At 41.6% G+C, this 15,206-nt stretch overlaps 1 protein-coding gene across 2 annotated transcripts in view; it reads left to right on the top strand.

Annotated features, from left to right (window-relative positions):
- spryd3 (SPRY domain containing 3) overlaps positions 1 to 15,206 on the top strand; it is a 40,776-nt gene that overhangs the window by 1,530 nt on the left and 24,040 nt on the right. For both annotated transcript variants that reach the window (XM_080854006.1, XM_080854005.1), the window contains 4 exons: positions 581 to 656; positions 8,563 to 8,687; positions 8,809 to 8,944; positions 9,245 to 9,433. In XM_080854006.1, the coding sequence (XP_080710132.1) occupies positions 581 to 656; positions 8,563 to 8,687; positions 8,809 to 8,944; positions 9,245 to 9,433 (526 nt within the window). The remainder of the gene's footprint in view (positions 1 to 580; positions 657 to 8,562; positions 8,688 to 8,808; positions 8,945 to 9,244; positions 9,434 to 15,206) is intronic.

The following is a 15,206-nucleotide window of genomic DNA, read 5'->3' as shown; positions in this document are numbered from 1 at the left end:
CCTCAGAGTAGTCTCGTGGTTGGGTATTGACTTGCCTGCAAAAGACCACAAAGTGTGCGTGCAATTGAAACATCAGCTTCCACCAAAAACTCAAAACAACGCTGACTCTCTCAACCCCACTGATTGAAACAATTATAATCGGAGACAGTCAGTGACTACACACTTTTTTTGGTCAACTAAAGATGAAAGGCATGCCTTGCAAAGTTGTATTGGAAAAAGGAAAATGCTGATGCAAGATGCTCCAAAGTGTGGAGGGGTAGGGGTGGGGGAGAGGTGGAAACAAGTGCGACTGATTTAAGAATCACATGTTGTAGCCAGGCTTAGAACAGTGAGAGCCTCTGCTTGGAATGACATGATGGTGTTCCTTCAGAATCTCAGCCCATTTTAAACATCAGTGTCCAATTTGAACTTGCACTTTCACTCACATTTGCATCAATCAAATTCATTATCTAATATGCATATGTATTTGACTCTAGATAATGCTTGGTACTAAGTGGTCATGAACTCTTTTTGTATGCTGTGATGTGTACTACTGCACTGGACACATTACTAAAGGGAATTGTTGTCCTCTTTCTTGTAGTTACCATGGGAACTCGGATGAAGTTGGCTGCTATGTGGCTCCTAGACCATTATCAAAAGGAAACTGTTATTTTGAGGTACGCTTTTGAATTTTCACTGCAAAATATTTCTTTCTCGATGTCAAAAGTGCAAAAAGCATCTTCGCTGGAATGTTTTTCCAGTCCCTTAAGCACTATTTGACTCTCCTGTGAATGTATTTGAATATATGTAATGACAGACACGATTGTAAACCAGTATGAATCTGCTATGTTTGTCGTTTTCACAAGACTGTATAGTTAAGTTAAACATTTGGGAACAAACTTCCCATTTTGGTGAAAAAAGAGCTCCTTGTTTTTACCTCATTGTAGTCCGTTCTGTAGTAAACAACAGCAACATATTTTTTAATGAGTGGAAGGCAAGGTGCAAATAGTGCAAATACTATTTGCACCTTGCCTTCCACTCAACTGTGGAATTTCACACCATGACAGTTTCAAGGTAGCCCCATATGAAACCACGGATCATTGTCTCATATTCAGTTCACGGATAACTCAGTCATTACACGGTCTTCATTCAGTTCATCATCTTCCTTGGATATAAGTCCTTTACACGGATAATTATATTCATGCTCTAAATGACAATATTTTTATTTGAAATTTGGTAGAAATGTTGTCAGTAATTTTTAGAATAAAACTAAAATGTTAACTTTACTTTAACTCATACCAATACATAGTAAAACCAGAGAAACTGATAATTTTGAAGTGGTCTCTTAATTTTTTCTGCGGCTGTATATACACGATGAAACCGACCAAGTAAATAACACACATATACACAAACACTCACGTTCTCAATGACGCACGGCAATTGAATATCTCTGATAAATTGTCCCACAAACTCCTTGCTGCTCCTCTCTCCAGCTTCTTGACCAACAAAATGGCCAGAGAGAAGGTCGGGCTTATATAGGGAGAGAGGGGCTGAGAGGCATGCCTCAGGGGGAGAATTGAAACTGTCCCCAAACGTATGGGGCTACCTTGAAACTGTCATGGGGTATGAAATTCCACAGTTGAGTGGAAGGCAAGGTGCAAATAGTAAGAAATGGGACACAGGTTTATACTATAAAATAGGGGATGTTGTTGAATCCCCAGAAAGGACTGTATGCTGGTTAATTGAAATAGTGAGTGACAATCGCCACAGGTCTGTCCGGTTAGAACAAGAATTGATGTCAATGACGAATGATGATGAAGGTTTATTGCACACACACGCAGTGATGAATAGAACGTGACAGATGAAGGAATGATGAATATAATTATCCGTGTAAAGGACTTATATCCAAGGAAGATGATGAACTGAATGAAGACCGTGTAATGACTGAGTTATCCGTGAACTGAATATGAGACAATGATCCGTGGTTTCTATGAAATGATAATAACAAGACATACAGAAATTTCCAATTATGCACAACAAGAATGAATATACAGCCGCGGAAAAAATTAAGAGACCACTTTAAAAAAATTATCAGTTTTTCTTTTTTTTACTATTTATTGGTATTTGTTTGAGTCAAATGAACACTTTTGTTTCATTCTATAAACTACTGACAACATTTCTACTGAATTTCAAATAAAAATACTGTCATTTAGAGCATTATTTGCAGAAAAATGAAAATTGGTCAAAATAACAAAAAATATGCTGTGTTTCCAGATATTGATCTCTGATCTCTTCCTAAGTTAAAGCATTAGTATTGTGTAGTTTAAGAATGAATATGAACTTGTTTTCTTTGCATTATTCAAGATCTGAAAACATTCCATTTATTTTGCTATTTTGACCAATTGTCATTTTTTTGCAAATAAATGCTCTAAATGACAATATTTTTATTTGAAATTTGGTAGAAATGTTGTCAGTAATTTATAGAATACAACTAAAATGTTAACTTTACTACATAGTAAAACCAGAGAAACTGATCATTTTGAAGTGGTCTCTTAATTTTTTCTGCGGCTGTATATACACGATGAAACCGACCAAGTAAATAACACACATATACACAAACACTCACGTTCTCAATGACGCACGGCAATTGAATGTCTCTGATAAATTGTCCCACAAACTCCTTGCTGCTCCTCTCGCCAGCTTCTTGACCAACAAAATGGCCAGAGAGAAGGTCGGGCTTATATAGGGAGAGAGGGGCTGAGAGGCATGTCAGGACATGCCTTAGGGGGAGACTTGAAACTGTCCCCAAACGTATGGGGCTACCTTGAAACTGTCATGGGGTGTGAAATTCCACAGTTTACGCCCCCCACAAGGTCCCGTGAGTGGCCTACACCGCAGGGTGCACTGCTGGATGCAGCTGGGGGAGAAGCCTTCTTAACATATACCGTAGCTTTATTCTGGCACTAACCTGGCATTCCTGGACAGAAAAGAGATCGATTGAAACAGGAACATAATCTCTTACCAAATAAGGTGGCTTTCAAAAGTACCCCTGAAAGTCATTTTTGGTACTTATTAGGTCAGTTTGTGCTTTGTACAAGGTAGGCAATTATTTTGCAAAGATATTTTTATGCAAAGGAGTCAGGGCCTTGCCTTTCTGCGGCAGTCATCTGACATCTGGCCCACCCAGCTACCAACAGGGGAGACGGAGGATGCTGTCTCATCATGACTGCCCAGGCCCCTCATCTGCCAGACACAGACCAGTTCTCCTCCATCATAGAACTGGCAGAGGCTGATGCTCGTTCCCGCCATGGGTCAGGCAGCTAACCAAGCCACTCTTTCGGCTGAAGGTTATTGTAAAGCAGAGAGAGCAGTCCTGAGAGGAGCCCAGCGGGAGTTTTGTGGAGGAGTTCAACCTGTTGAGTGCCGGTAAGCCAGTGTCTGCCCCAAAGTATTATGAGACAGTGAGGCTTATCTGGGTGGAAGGGAGGCCTCGCTGCAGCAAACAGCTGGAGCCAGATGCCAGATGCCATTCACCCAATTGTCCTGGACCTCAGGCATAGTGACCCAGCTCTTCATCAAGGATGCAGAGATGGAGCTTCACCATCCAGCCTCTTTGCAGAGCTCCCCCGCAAATACTGAATTCTGCACGGTCGTGAAGTTGTCAACAACCACCAGCTCTCCTGCCTGGACTGCCAAAGGTGGAGATCCACTCCAGCTGTGCCTAGGATGACAGACCTTCCACCCTCGAGACTGTGGCTGCTGAAGACCCCATTATTTTCCACAGGCATGGACTGCTTCGGGCCTTTCACAGTCGCCATGAGAAGAGATTTGGCCTACTGTTTTAAGTGCCTGAATACATGCACCGTACATTTAGACATTCTGTCTAGCTTAGGCAAGGACTTATTTTTTGATGGCTCTGCACTGCTTCATTGCATGGAGAGACGAGACAAAACTCCTATCTAGCCAGGGCTCTTACTTCAGAGGAGGTGGGAGAGAGTTCCAAGATGCTTTCAAGGCCTTGCACCACGCACTCCAGGATTATCTGGCTAAACACCAGATCCAGTTTCAGTTCAACCCCCCAAGTGCACCGCACCAGAGATATATCTGGGAGGGAGAAGTGAGATTTGTGAAAGCTGCACTGTACAGCACCATCCAGACCCAGACTGACCTGAGGACAGCACTTATTGAAATGGAGGGGATTATGAACTCCCAAGCTGTTACGTGTCAACAGATGTGGCTGATGCTGACCCAGTGACCACCCCCCAAACTGCTCCTGATGGGGTGGCTTGACTCTTCTCTACCACAGGTTGTTGATAGAGATTATTTCCAAACACTGTTAATGACTTAAGAATATAATAATCAAGTGACTTGTATGAATATATTCCTGTGAATTATGTGCTTATGAAAGCAGGAGCATGGCTTTTCTCTCTGTGTGTGTAACTAGAATATTAGGTGCCACTAAGTCTGCATATGAACAAGAGCATGTTTAGACCAGAGGAGATAAGAAAGGAACTGTGCTTCTTCCGACCTTGTGCAAAACTGCCATCCTAGCAAGACAGGGAGCCTCGGACGTGAGAAATCCAAGCTAAACTTCTGACTATATAAACTTTGTGCGAAGAGTTTATCAGGGCTTCACTGTCAGCCTCGGCTGGAAGGGGAGCCCAATTGCAATTGTCTTTGTTTGTTTGTCTAATAAATATACTTTCATGCAGCTCCGGAGTCCTGAACTAACTAGGGTGATTTTTCACCTATCAGTTGTGTATGTAGTCAGTCGCCGCATCAGGAGACACTCTGGTGTTAGCTGGCCAGTTTTGGACACACCTCATTTGGCCCTACCTACCAGACCTGCTCCAAGTGGCACATGAACCCTGTACAGCTGCAACCTGGAACCATTGTCATGATCGTGGACTCCCAGCTGCCAAGAGCTCTGTGGCTGGTCGAGTCACCGGAGGTATCCCAGGAACAGATGGTAGAGTCAGGACTGCTGGACTGCAGATCTGTACCAGGCCTGTTGTGCGCCTTGTTGCTCCGCACCGGACAGATAGCAAATAGATTGTATTCATTTCAATAGTGTTTTCTGTGTCCTGTTGCCAAGACCGTGTGCGTACAAAAACAGTAGATCAGATATTTGGTCGTTCGTTCAACTGTTAAGAATGTAGCAGTGTCCAGAAATGCGCGTTAAAGCCTTCTGTCCCTGTACTTGTGTGTTGATGGCACATATTGATGGAGGTGTTACCTTTCATGCGCTATGGGCCTTTGTTTGATATTTATTTGGTCAGTTTCTGCTTGTTGTGCACAATGTAGGCAATTGTTGTGCAAAGACAGGCTAGCTTGCTACATGCTTAGCTGGGTGGAGCATATACTTGCATATGTAAGGTTGTTTAATTGTTTGTTTATCATTTCTCTGTTTCAGAACCACACACCTCTTGTACAACTTGCATTTTCTTTTTTCCAGTAAACATTAAAAGAGAACCATCTTTATGCATTGTAATTGAGGCCCCCTTGCGGCTACAGCAACTTTTACTGGACACAGTTTAGCACTGACGATTTGGTGAAACTTCTGAAGTCAAGCTTATAAAACTCTTGTTTGTTGCTTAGTTCATTGAGATACCATCAATTTTAAGTTTATCCTATGAAAACTCTGTTGTCACGATAACTACTTCTGAGTATAATGCCAGTCCATTGAAAATTGTGGTTTCAAGCATAAGATGGGCCTGGACTGACCAGACTTTAGATTTGAGAGTTCCTACTGAAAATCACACCATTAATTCACATTTATATTTTTCTCTTGGAACTACTAAAGGTGGTTATATTTCTCAGGTAAAGTCAATCAAACCACATTTCAAATTGAAATGTTTTGATCTAATTCATTTCAATTCAATCTCATCAGTTGAAATATGCTAGATAAGTGTTGTAGCTGTTGCATCCAGGTATTTTGTCCATCCCCTGACTTTACCAGAGGTTGTAGCAGCAGAGAGAAAGGGAGGGGGGGATTGTCCTGGTGAAGTGATTTAATACAGGAAAGCCTGCTTGGACCAGCTCATAAATTAGGGTTTGGTAGAGGGCATGTGGCTCTTAATTTATGAGGCTACAGTGGAGGAGGCTGAATGTGTGGAGCGCGGCTGAGGTAGGACTACTGGCATTTGTGCAGTGCACTGCTGGTAGGTTGCGGAGGTTTGATGAACTTCCTCTCCAGGGGCTGCGGGGCTGGAAACTCACACCCCGTACATTATCCTGATGGGCTCTGCACACACTGCAACCACACTGAGTCCTTCTTTGCTCAGCATTCTGGGTATTCGCATTCAAAGAACCTGCATGTTTTCACAGCAGGTACTCACCCTGTGAAAGATTCACGTGACACTGAATCTGTGACCTTATTACTAGTTCTAACGTCTTTTTAGATTGCCCCAATGCATATCTTGTGTGCAATACCACCTTATGGAAATCCTATTTTTACTTCCCAGTTGAAAGTCACAAGTTTCAGGGTTCCTTCGGGTTGAACTTGGCACCATTGTGACACTCCCAGGCCATCAGCTTAAAAACAATAGACACAGGACGACCTGGATCGGTGACTTTACATGCTCTTGTACCGTCTCTGCATACCTGCTATGCACCATTCATTTAATTTAAAATGACCAATACATGGGGAATTGTATTGGTAGCGTAGCTTAGCCTAGCTAAGACTAACACGCAAGTAGATATCCTTTACATTTAATAGTTTGTTAAGCGAACAGTGTTGTTGCGATATGTTGATGAAACCCACTTAACGCTACACTTTTGTAAACATGGAGATAAAACAATAAATCCAATTCTGATTTTGAAACAAGTTGGTTAGTTAAAAAAGTGTTTAATCTTTATCTTTAAATCTTTTTGCTTGGCAAGCTAAAGCTAGGTAACTGACAGTAGTGTAACTCAAATATCATACAATTACATGCCGAATAGGACCATGTGATATTTAATAACTGTAAGAGCTTAGGAAATATTACATACTCCCATTCACTTACATGGGCCAAACCCTTCCCTGTCTCAACTTGGTCCTGCCCAGTGAGACAACGTCTTAGTTTTCAAAATGAATGTAAGTGAATGGTGATGTAACAGGCATGTTGATTACAGTATCAAGGCCATGTTATTTTCTTCAACTGCATTAGTATGTATATCACCACCATGTGCTACAGAATAATAATTTAGCATTTTTGTTTACAAAGAATCCTATTATAGCAAATTAAAGTTCAACAAAAGTTTCAAGCTTTCAGATCTGAAGCCACTTGGCATTTTGCAGAATGCCTAAGAGCTCGATGGTCGCAGCTCAGGTCTTAAGCAAATGCGTTTGACATTTGCAGCCAAGGGACTTCGCATGATCAATAAAGAGCTGCTGCTTATTTTATGTGAAGTGGTGCTCATGATAATGACGCACGTCCTGAGGAGGCTCCTCCGTTTCGCCAAAGTATGGGGTCTTTTCTTCTTTTTTTGCTCCCTTCCAATAAAGGTCATGTGCCTGTCAGAATATGCGTCAGTGGCGTCCTCATGTTTCCTCATTACGCTCTCGCTGGGCTTGCATTTCACCTCCTCCGGAGCTCATGCACTAGGCACTGTCTACTCAATCTCGTTCCGAACCCACTCTGGCACCTCTCTTCATTTATCTTCTGTTGACATCTTTATTTCTGAAAGCTTTTTAATTGCAAACATATTCCACAGGGCTGCGCTTTTTTTTTTTTTTTCCGCCTCTTATTTTTCGTCAAATAAAATAAATCATGTAAGTGGCTTGTGCTCTTATTTGTGAGTGTTGCCAGCAGGATGGGCTCATCGGAGCTGGATGCTGTGCAGAAGGCTTCAGGAATGTACTCCTCCAAGAGAGGTATCAACTGGAGCTGAAATGATCCTCAAAAGCATAGCATGGCAGCAGCATGGGCTTGCACCCGTGAAGCCTTAAACGGGCTCTTTCTAGAGTTGATATCTTTGGCTTCTGGGTCCTGTTTTGGTTTTAAAAGCTTGGGTAATGCTTTGGGTTTTTAAAGCTTGGAAACCCACCTTGAAGGATAGGTCAACACAGTAGTCTTGTTTATGAACCGGGCCCAGCTCATTTCTGCAAACATAGGGTCTCATTTCACCATAACGGTTCTCCTCCAGTTCTTTCCAGAAAACTGGCCATCCAGGGTGGTCCCTTAAGGGATTACACCGCAACCAAAGGACTGGGAAGGCAGCGTGTGTAATGTGAACCGTTTCTCGAAAGACAAACCCCTTAATAACAGGCTCTCTGAAGATAGTTTCTCTGTTGAAAGTGTGAGTCAGTGAAGTTTTCTCCGCTGCTTGTTGACTCTCCTGCTCTCCATTACCCTCGACTCGCCTGTATTTTAATTGTGACGCACATGGCCCAGGGCACCTGCTGTGCCTTTTATCACAGACCGACACCCCATTACTGTTGTGTTCTTTCTTTTGAAGTATACTGCTCTTTAAGAATACAATGTTTCTTGGGCTTATATTATTGTGTCAGTCTGCCTGACTACTGCATTTCTTTCACACAGCTTCTTTAAAACAATATGTATTATGTTAGTCATTGGGGTTATTTTTTGCCCACTGTGCCAGGTGACCATCGTAGACACCGGTGTGAGAGGCACGATTGCAGTTGGCCTTGTTCCTCAGTTCTACAAGCTTGACCACCAGCCTGGCTGGCTCCCACATTCTGTTGCATACCATGCAGATGATGGCAAGTAAGTTGAAATGGGAACTCTACACAGAAAGAACGTTCATTCAGTAGAGCTATTGGTTGGGATATGTCTCTTTTGACCATAGAGAGATTCATGGCTGGTTGATGCTCTCCTACGTTTGCAGGCTGTACAATGGAAACCCTGTCGGGCAGCAGTTTGGTCCAAAGTGTAACCGTGGAGACCGTATTGGCTGTGGGATTTACGCTGATACTTTAGACGCTGGCCTAACGACTGTTTTCTTTACCAAGAATGGGAAAGAGGTGAGTGAAACCTGCTGGATAGTGTGTGTGTGTGTGTGTGTGTGTGTGTGTGTGTGTGTGTGTGTGTGTGTGTCCTGCTCCTTTTATGACACAAACATCATTTTTCATTTTTTTCTTCCTTTTTTAATTTGAGTTTTTTCTGTGTAAATAATCAAAGTCTAGACATTTTCTTCCCAGACCAGATCCTGTCTGTGACATTAAGTGACCAGTAATGCATAATCAGACCTTATGTCATGCTGGTTAGGAATGGGAGTAGACAAGCTCACAGTTTAAAAAAAGTGTCTTCACATTGTTGAGCAGGTAGGTTCGGTGGTAGTGCCAGTGGCGCCGGACGGACTCTTCCCCGCCATCGGCATGCACTCCCTGGGAGAGGAGGTGCGACTGGACCTGCAGGCCGAGTGGGGGCAGGAGGAGGATGACAGTGTGATGATGGTGGACAGCCATGAGGATGAGTGGGGTCGCCTCTATGACGTGCGAGCCAGCGGAACGGTACAGTCCAACAGTACAATTTATGGGAGACGCCCCTGAGTCATCTGTCATTGCCCATGATTTACATAAGCGGCTTATATAATAAGTGCCTATCATTTAAAAAAAAGTACAGACACAGAAACTGAGCTCGCATGACGTTATTACTGATGAGAATTGGGCTTTATTTGTCTGACCTTAACAGACACGAGTGCTCTGCGTCTGGCTAGTTTGCCCTACACTGATGCAGAAACGAAATGCAGCCGCTGGTTTGGACTGCTTGAGAACCCCTAGTTGACATGTTTTTTTTCACTCTTGTGAAAAACCACCTAAAAGGACTGACAGAGGAAACCACTTTTGTGCAATTGTCTGCTTGAGTGCGTGTCTTTGGACTTTCTGCCAAAGGCAACAATTTCAACTACAGATGCATTTCCACAAGAAAATGCGAGTGTGATTGCAGTGCAGCTGCAGTCGGCCATAGCATACTGTAGCTGCCATTACGCGGATACTAACACAGTGCCCCTTCAAAAAGAAAGCTTTGACCCCCTATTGGATGAGAGCTTGTCATCGAACAAGGCGCAGGGCAGCAATTCAAATCAAATCTGACCTACTTGTGTGAGCCTTGTGTTTATAGCTATGTGTGTTTCTTCCACACACACTAACACACACACACACACAAATGCGTGTAATAATTATGATGACCCATGAGACATCAAGTTCAACCTATAACAGTGAACTGAAGAAACATAATAGTGTACAATGATAATATAACATTTATAATAGTCTACACTCTAGAGCATTCAGAAGTGTTCTGGAACACTGCCACTAATTCCATGATACTGGTTTGTCAAAACCGAGCAGTGGACCAGAGTAGTACAGAGACATGATCTCACATGTGAACATAATTTTTGCAGTAATGCATTTCATGTTTCATGGAGTGTAATTTGTTTCAAAATTCCTGTTTGTGTAAATGTGTAGTGTAAATGTCTCGGTAAATCTCATAAAATCAACCTTTCGTGTTCTGTGATTTCAAAATGAATAGTTTGCCACAATGATGGCTGACTGACGCATACCTATGCACTGTGAACTGAAGAGGAAATCCAGTCACTCATAGACCAACACATAAGACTAATACTAATATTCTTACAATAACCATCAGGCTTAAAATGAATGTAACTGTTGTCAGCGGGTACCTGCAGTGAGTAAGCCTTAAACACCTTAAACACCTTAGGTGGCGGACTAGTGATGGACACTGGCACCCATGGGTTTTAAATGAAACTAGTCTTTGGGGTTATGCTAGCATTGCTACCCTCTACGGCTTACCCTATTACAAAATGGGTCTATCACCTAGACAGATGGAAAATGTGTGTAAAAGCACAGTAGCCTGTGTCCTGATTGGACATATGATTTGATGATAATAAAAAAACTAATTTTAATTTTTTATGGATTTCATAGGGCCCTACATAACTAATGCGCCTGCTTTGAGAACATACAGCATAGCCTCTCCTAAAAATCACTTTGATCAGTTAGTAATACACTTTATTACAGGCTCAAGGCCCACATGGAAGATGTACAATACATAAAATCAATAAATTACATATAAATATACATACATACATACAATCATAAATACATATAAATACACAAGGAAAGAAGGGCTAAAAAAGGCACTTATGCCAGTGTTCCCAGATCTTAGTAATTCAGTCACTTTGAATAGACTGACAAAAGGGCTAGAGTACACACTAACCTGGCACATGGCTAACTTACGCATAGAAAATGCTGTTTCATGAGACACAAGTGTGAGACTGTGTGGTGAAGCAAAGTTTTCTTAAATAAAAGGATGTTTTTGTTTAACTGTTTAGAGATTATATAATATTGACGATTGCGTAATATTATATTTTTGTACCTCTTCTCAGAAGGGTTTGAAGGACCTTACTGTATGACAACCAACCTTTATCAGAGAAGCTAGTTGCTGAACTGAAAACATTTACATTAAAATAATCACTGAAAATAAAAGTTTGCACTAGCCTACACGACAAAGATGACAGTAACAGCAATAAAAGAAAGACCATGTTTAATTTACTTGAAATAGCCATCACTAGTCAGACTACAGGGTCAACTTTGTTAGCTTAAAAATGCTCTAGTTTCTTCTCTTACAAACACCTATCATGTTTTTGAATGTGAATTGTTTAACCTTTGGCTGTTGGTGGTAGTGGTAAATGGTCCTATATGACAGAAAATCGTGGAGCTGTCTGCATTCTCTTAAATGGGGTTAACATCAGTTAATCTGTCATCGCCTAACACAAGCTCCACTGCAATGTTCATGGGCGTGTTGGTTGTCACTTTGCCGATTACAACTATTGGGGGGATTGCAAACATTTTAACAAGAGCACTCCACTACCCAAGTGATCAGGATTGTGTCAGAGTTGGGGTGGTGTCGGCATCTCAAAAGCGCTAGGAGCAGAAACGGAATATAGATTTTTTTTTTTATTGAAGAGAACGGTACTGTGAAAGCGTCATGCTTACAAAATCACAATAATGATAGTTTTGCAAACCAGTTTTTAGATGATGTTAAAAGCAGTGTCAGGGTGTTTTTTGCTCACAGTGACGTTCAAGACGTCCCAGTCAACTAGAGACAGTAATGAATGTCTGCCAGCCTGATAACCACAGAGCACACAAAACAAAGGACTCAGAGGTTGCCTGAGTGATATTTCAATCCATAGCCCCCGACCCCCCAATTACTCAGATCTAGTCATCAACACTAGTGCTAACTTGGACACATGTTACACATGAGTCAAGACAATTGGATCTCCTGAAGATTTCCGTTATGACCCTTGTATACATCACGGAAGACATAGTTGGGATGACGGGCAACCCACCAACTTTTAAAAGTTCTTGCAGGGGGAGAGTTGGGATAAGGACTTAGACTCTGAGGCCGCTTTACTCGTGTGTGGCAGGAGGAATTCACAACCTGGTATACACAGACTTAGCGTGTTTGATTTACTAAGGCTGGCTGGTCGTAGGTGTCGGAACTAAACTGTTTCTGTGCTCTGATAATTTGGTGTTATTTCTTTTTAATGCCTTTTGTTTTTGTACCCCTTTTACTGGAATTCTTCATAATTGCCCGGCGTCGTCATGGTTTGTTCACTCATTAAGGCCGAATTATGCTCTGTTTTAGACGTAACGCCTAAGCACGTAATTTACACAAGGAACTTGTTTTAGACAAGTTTTGATTTAAGGTTCGTTTTAGACGCAGAGCCGTGTTGCAAGGCTTGTGTTGCGTGTTGCAAAGCAAATTGACGCCAGAACTGTAGATTTATTTTGAGTTAAGTAGGCCTAAGCCTATTTATTGCAGCAGGACAAAGGAAAAAAACTTACCGGAGCATGAAAGTGTAGTGGGCGAAAGGCTTGATGTTATGAATACATGTGTTACACAAAATACAAATGTTGGCAATTCAGTACCAGTGGCGAAAAAGACAGCACATGACGCAAAAGTTCGTTTATTGACATCTTTTAATGACTGCGACAGGCTTTAAACGATGTGTTTATGAGTTACATTATTCAAAGATGAGGTGGTAAACGGTGAGAGAATCTCATCATGTTGTCAATGCTTGTAACTACAATGGTGCTGGCCATCAGTTAAGCCCACGTTAATGTTAACTTTTGTATATGAGCAGACCGGGCTCATTCTATCAAAATCGCGGGTGCAATTGATTGATTCACGTCAATATGAACTCAATGAATGATACCACCATGACTCACAAGTGGTGGAAAATGAATATGAAAGTATTTGTTCGTGAATTAGCACATTCTCTCCTAACAATCGCGGGTGAGAATGGGATATTCTCTAAGGTAACGGCAGGTTAACTTTTGTATATGAGCAGACCGGGCTCATTCTATCAATCTCGCTGGTGCAATTGATGATTCACGTCAATATGAACTCAATGAAAGATATCACCATGACTCACAAGTGGCGGAAAATGAATATGAAAGTACCTATTTGTTCGTGAATGACCACATTCTCTCCAAACAATCGCGGGTGAGAATGGGATATTCTCTCCATAAATTCGCGGTAATTTAAGCGTTCTATAAGTGTTTAAAGAGGATTTGTAAAGGAGTTCATGTCTTTGGACCTCTTCTGTTATGTTTGTTCCTAATCCATAAGAAACGGCTTGTGAGACGGTCTGCAGGGTATTCATGATTTAAAAAAATGTCTGGGTCTAAAAAAGGCTGTAGTATGCTATTAACCCGGAAACGTGAGACTCTGTGAAAGGTTGTGGTAGCCGGCCAATCACAGCCTTTGCGAGCTGTGTAGGGCCGTAGTGTTTTAGTCGCATAGTCAGGAATTTTGGGCGACGCACTTAAGCACGTAAGGGGGGATATTTTACCACGCAAGGGGGGGTTATGTATCTTACGTGCTTATGCGTTACGTCTAAAACAGAGCATAATTCGGCCTTTATCCTACATACATACATAGGTTGTAACAAGCAGCTAAAGATGTGGTTTTTTTAGGTTAGAAAAACCTTTCGTTGCTCACTGTATAATCTTATGTTTAATCTAAAGTCAGCCGTAGTATAGAGGCAAAGGATTTTGTGGGATTGTTCTCTGCACCCACGGTAGGGATTAGTGTCTTTGTAACAGACTCCATAATAGATTGAAATTCAGGGGCTTTAGGACTTTTGGAACTTAATTGAATAGAAACTCCTCCAACTCGACTTATGATGTGGTGACATCACAGCCAGACCTTTATAGTCTTTGGCCTGCCCCACCTGAATACTTGTGGTTTCCCCGAATATGATCTCTCCCAGAGAGCATTGCTGCAAGACTACACAGGAAACCCAGCCCCCTTTCAAATATGAAAAAGTTTGTCAATTATATATGTAATTAAGTATTACGTTACTTAACTCCCATGGAAGCCCCTGGTAGAATGACCCATTCAAAACCATTGACGCTGAGTGTATCTTAGGTTCAATGGCACCTCAGAATATGCTTTGTTTTCAGTGCTGCAAAGCTAGACATATATTGGACAATATGCTTTTGCCCCTACATTGGAGGAATTCAAGCTCGATGTTAGCAGCTGAAATCATGAGATGTAATCTCATGCTTATTTTTTTTCTGTTATTTGCTATACCGTTTCTGATTGTGCATAATGTAAATAAAATTGTAGATGTAGAGTTCTTGAGTTTGTTACTTGCTTTCATTTCACAATGTGGTTTTAAGCTAGGTCATGGAGGGAAAATGAAGGCGGCTCTCTAGCTAGCAAGTGCAAAATGGCAGATGTTGCTAATGATGTAGACCTGATTTTTGCGAAGTCATTTGATGGTCTTCCTTACAAGGAGAGACTCAGAATTAAACAGCAGGGTAGGTCAACGTCCCACATTAATTTAATTCCAAGGTTAGGAAGCAACAACTGAGAAAGTTGTTCCAGCACAACAATTATATTGCAGGGCTTGCAAAGGGATTTAATCTATGGTATCCCTTCGGCCAGGAATTCTTTAGATTTTGGTTAAATAAGACGATTTAAATGTAGAAAAGGTAGACCTATTCAAGAAAGCAATAATAAAACATTAACATTTACGATCATCATAAATATGCGTCTTACTCAAATTTGCCATTCTTCCTCTGTATTTTCAGGGCCACTGCTAGCCATTTGGGTGTCTTAAGCGGAACTGCTGTGTTGTGCTTAACTTAAATACTGGCTAGCGTTAGTTTTTTGTCCCATAGACTTTGCTTGTAACATTACATCTAGACTACTGTAAAATTCCGACTATTAGCTGCGGTTTTAAACAGGTTTTTT

Source organism: Sprattus sprattus (genome assembly GCF_963457725.1).
Source record: "Sprattus sprattus genome assembly, chromosome: 16".
NCBI classification, from domain to species: Eukaryota; Metazoa; Chordata; class Actinopteri; order Clupeiformes; family Clupeidae; genus Sprattus; species Sprattus sprattus.
The sequence above is the reverse complement of the archived record's forward strand: the minus strand, read 5'-3'. Positions and strand labels throughout refer to the sequence as shown.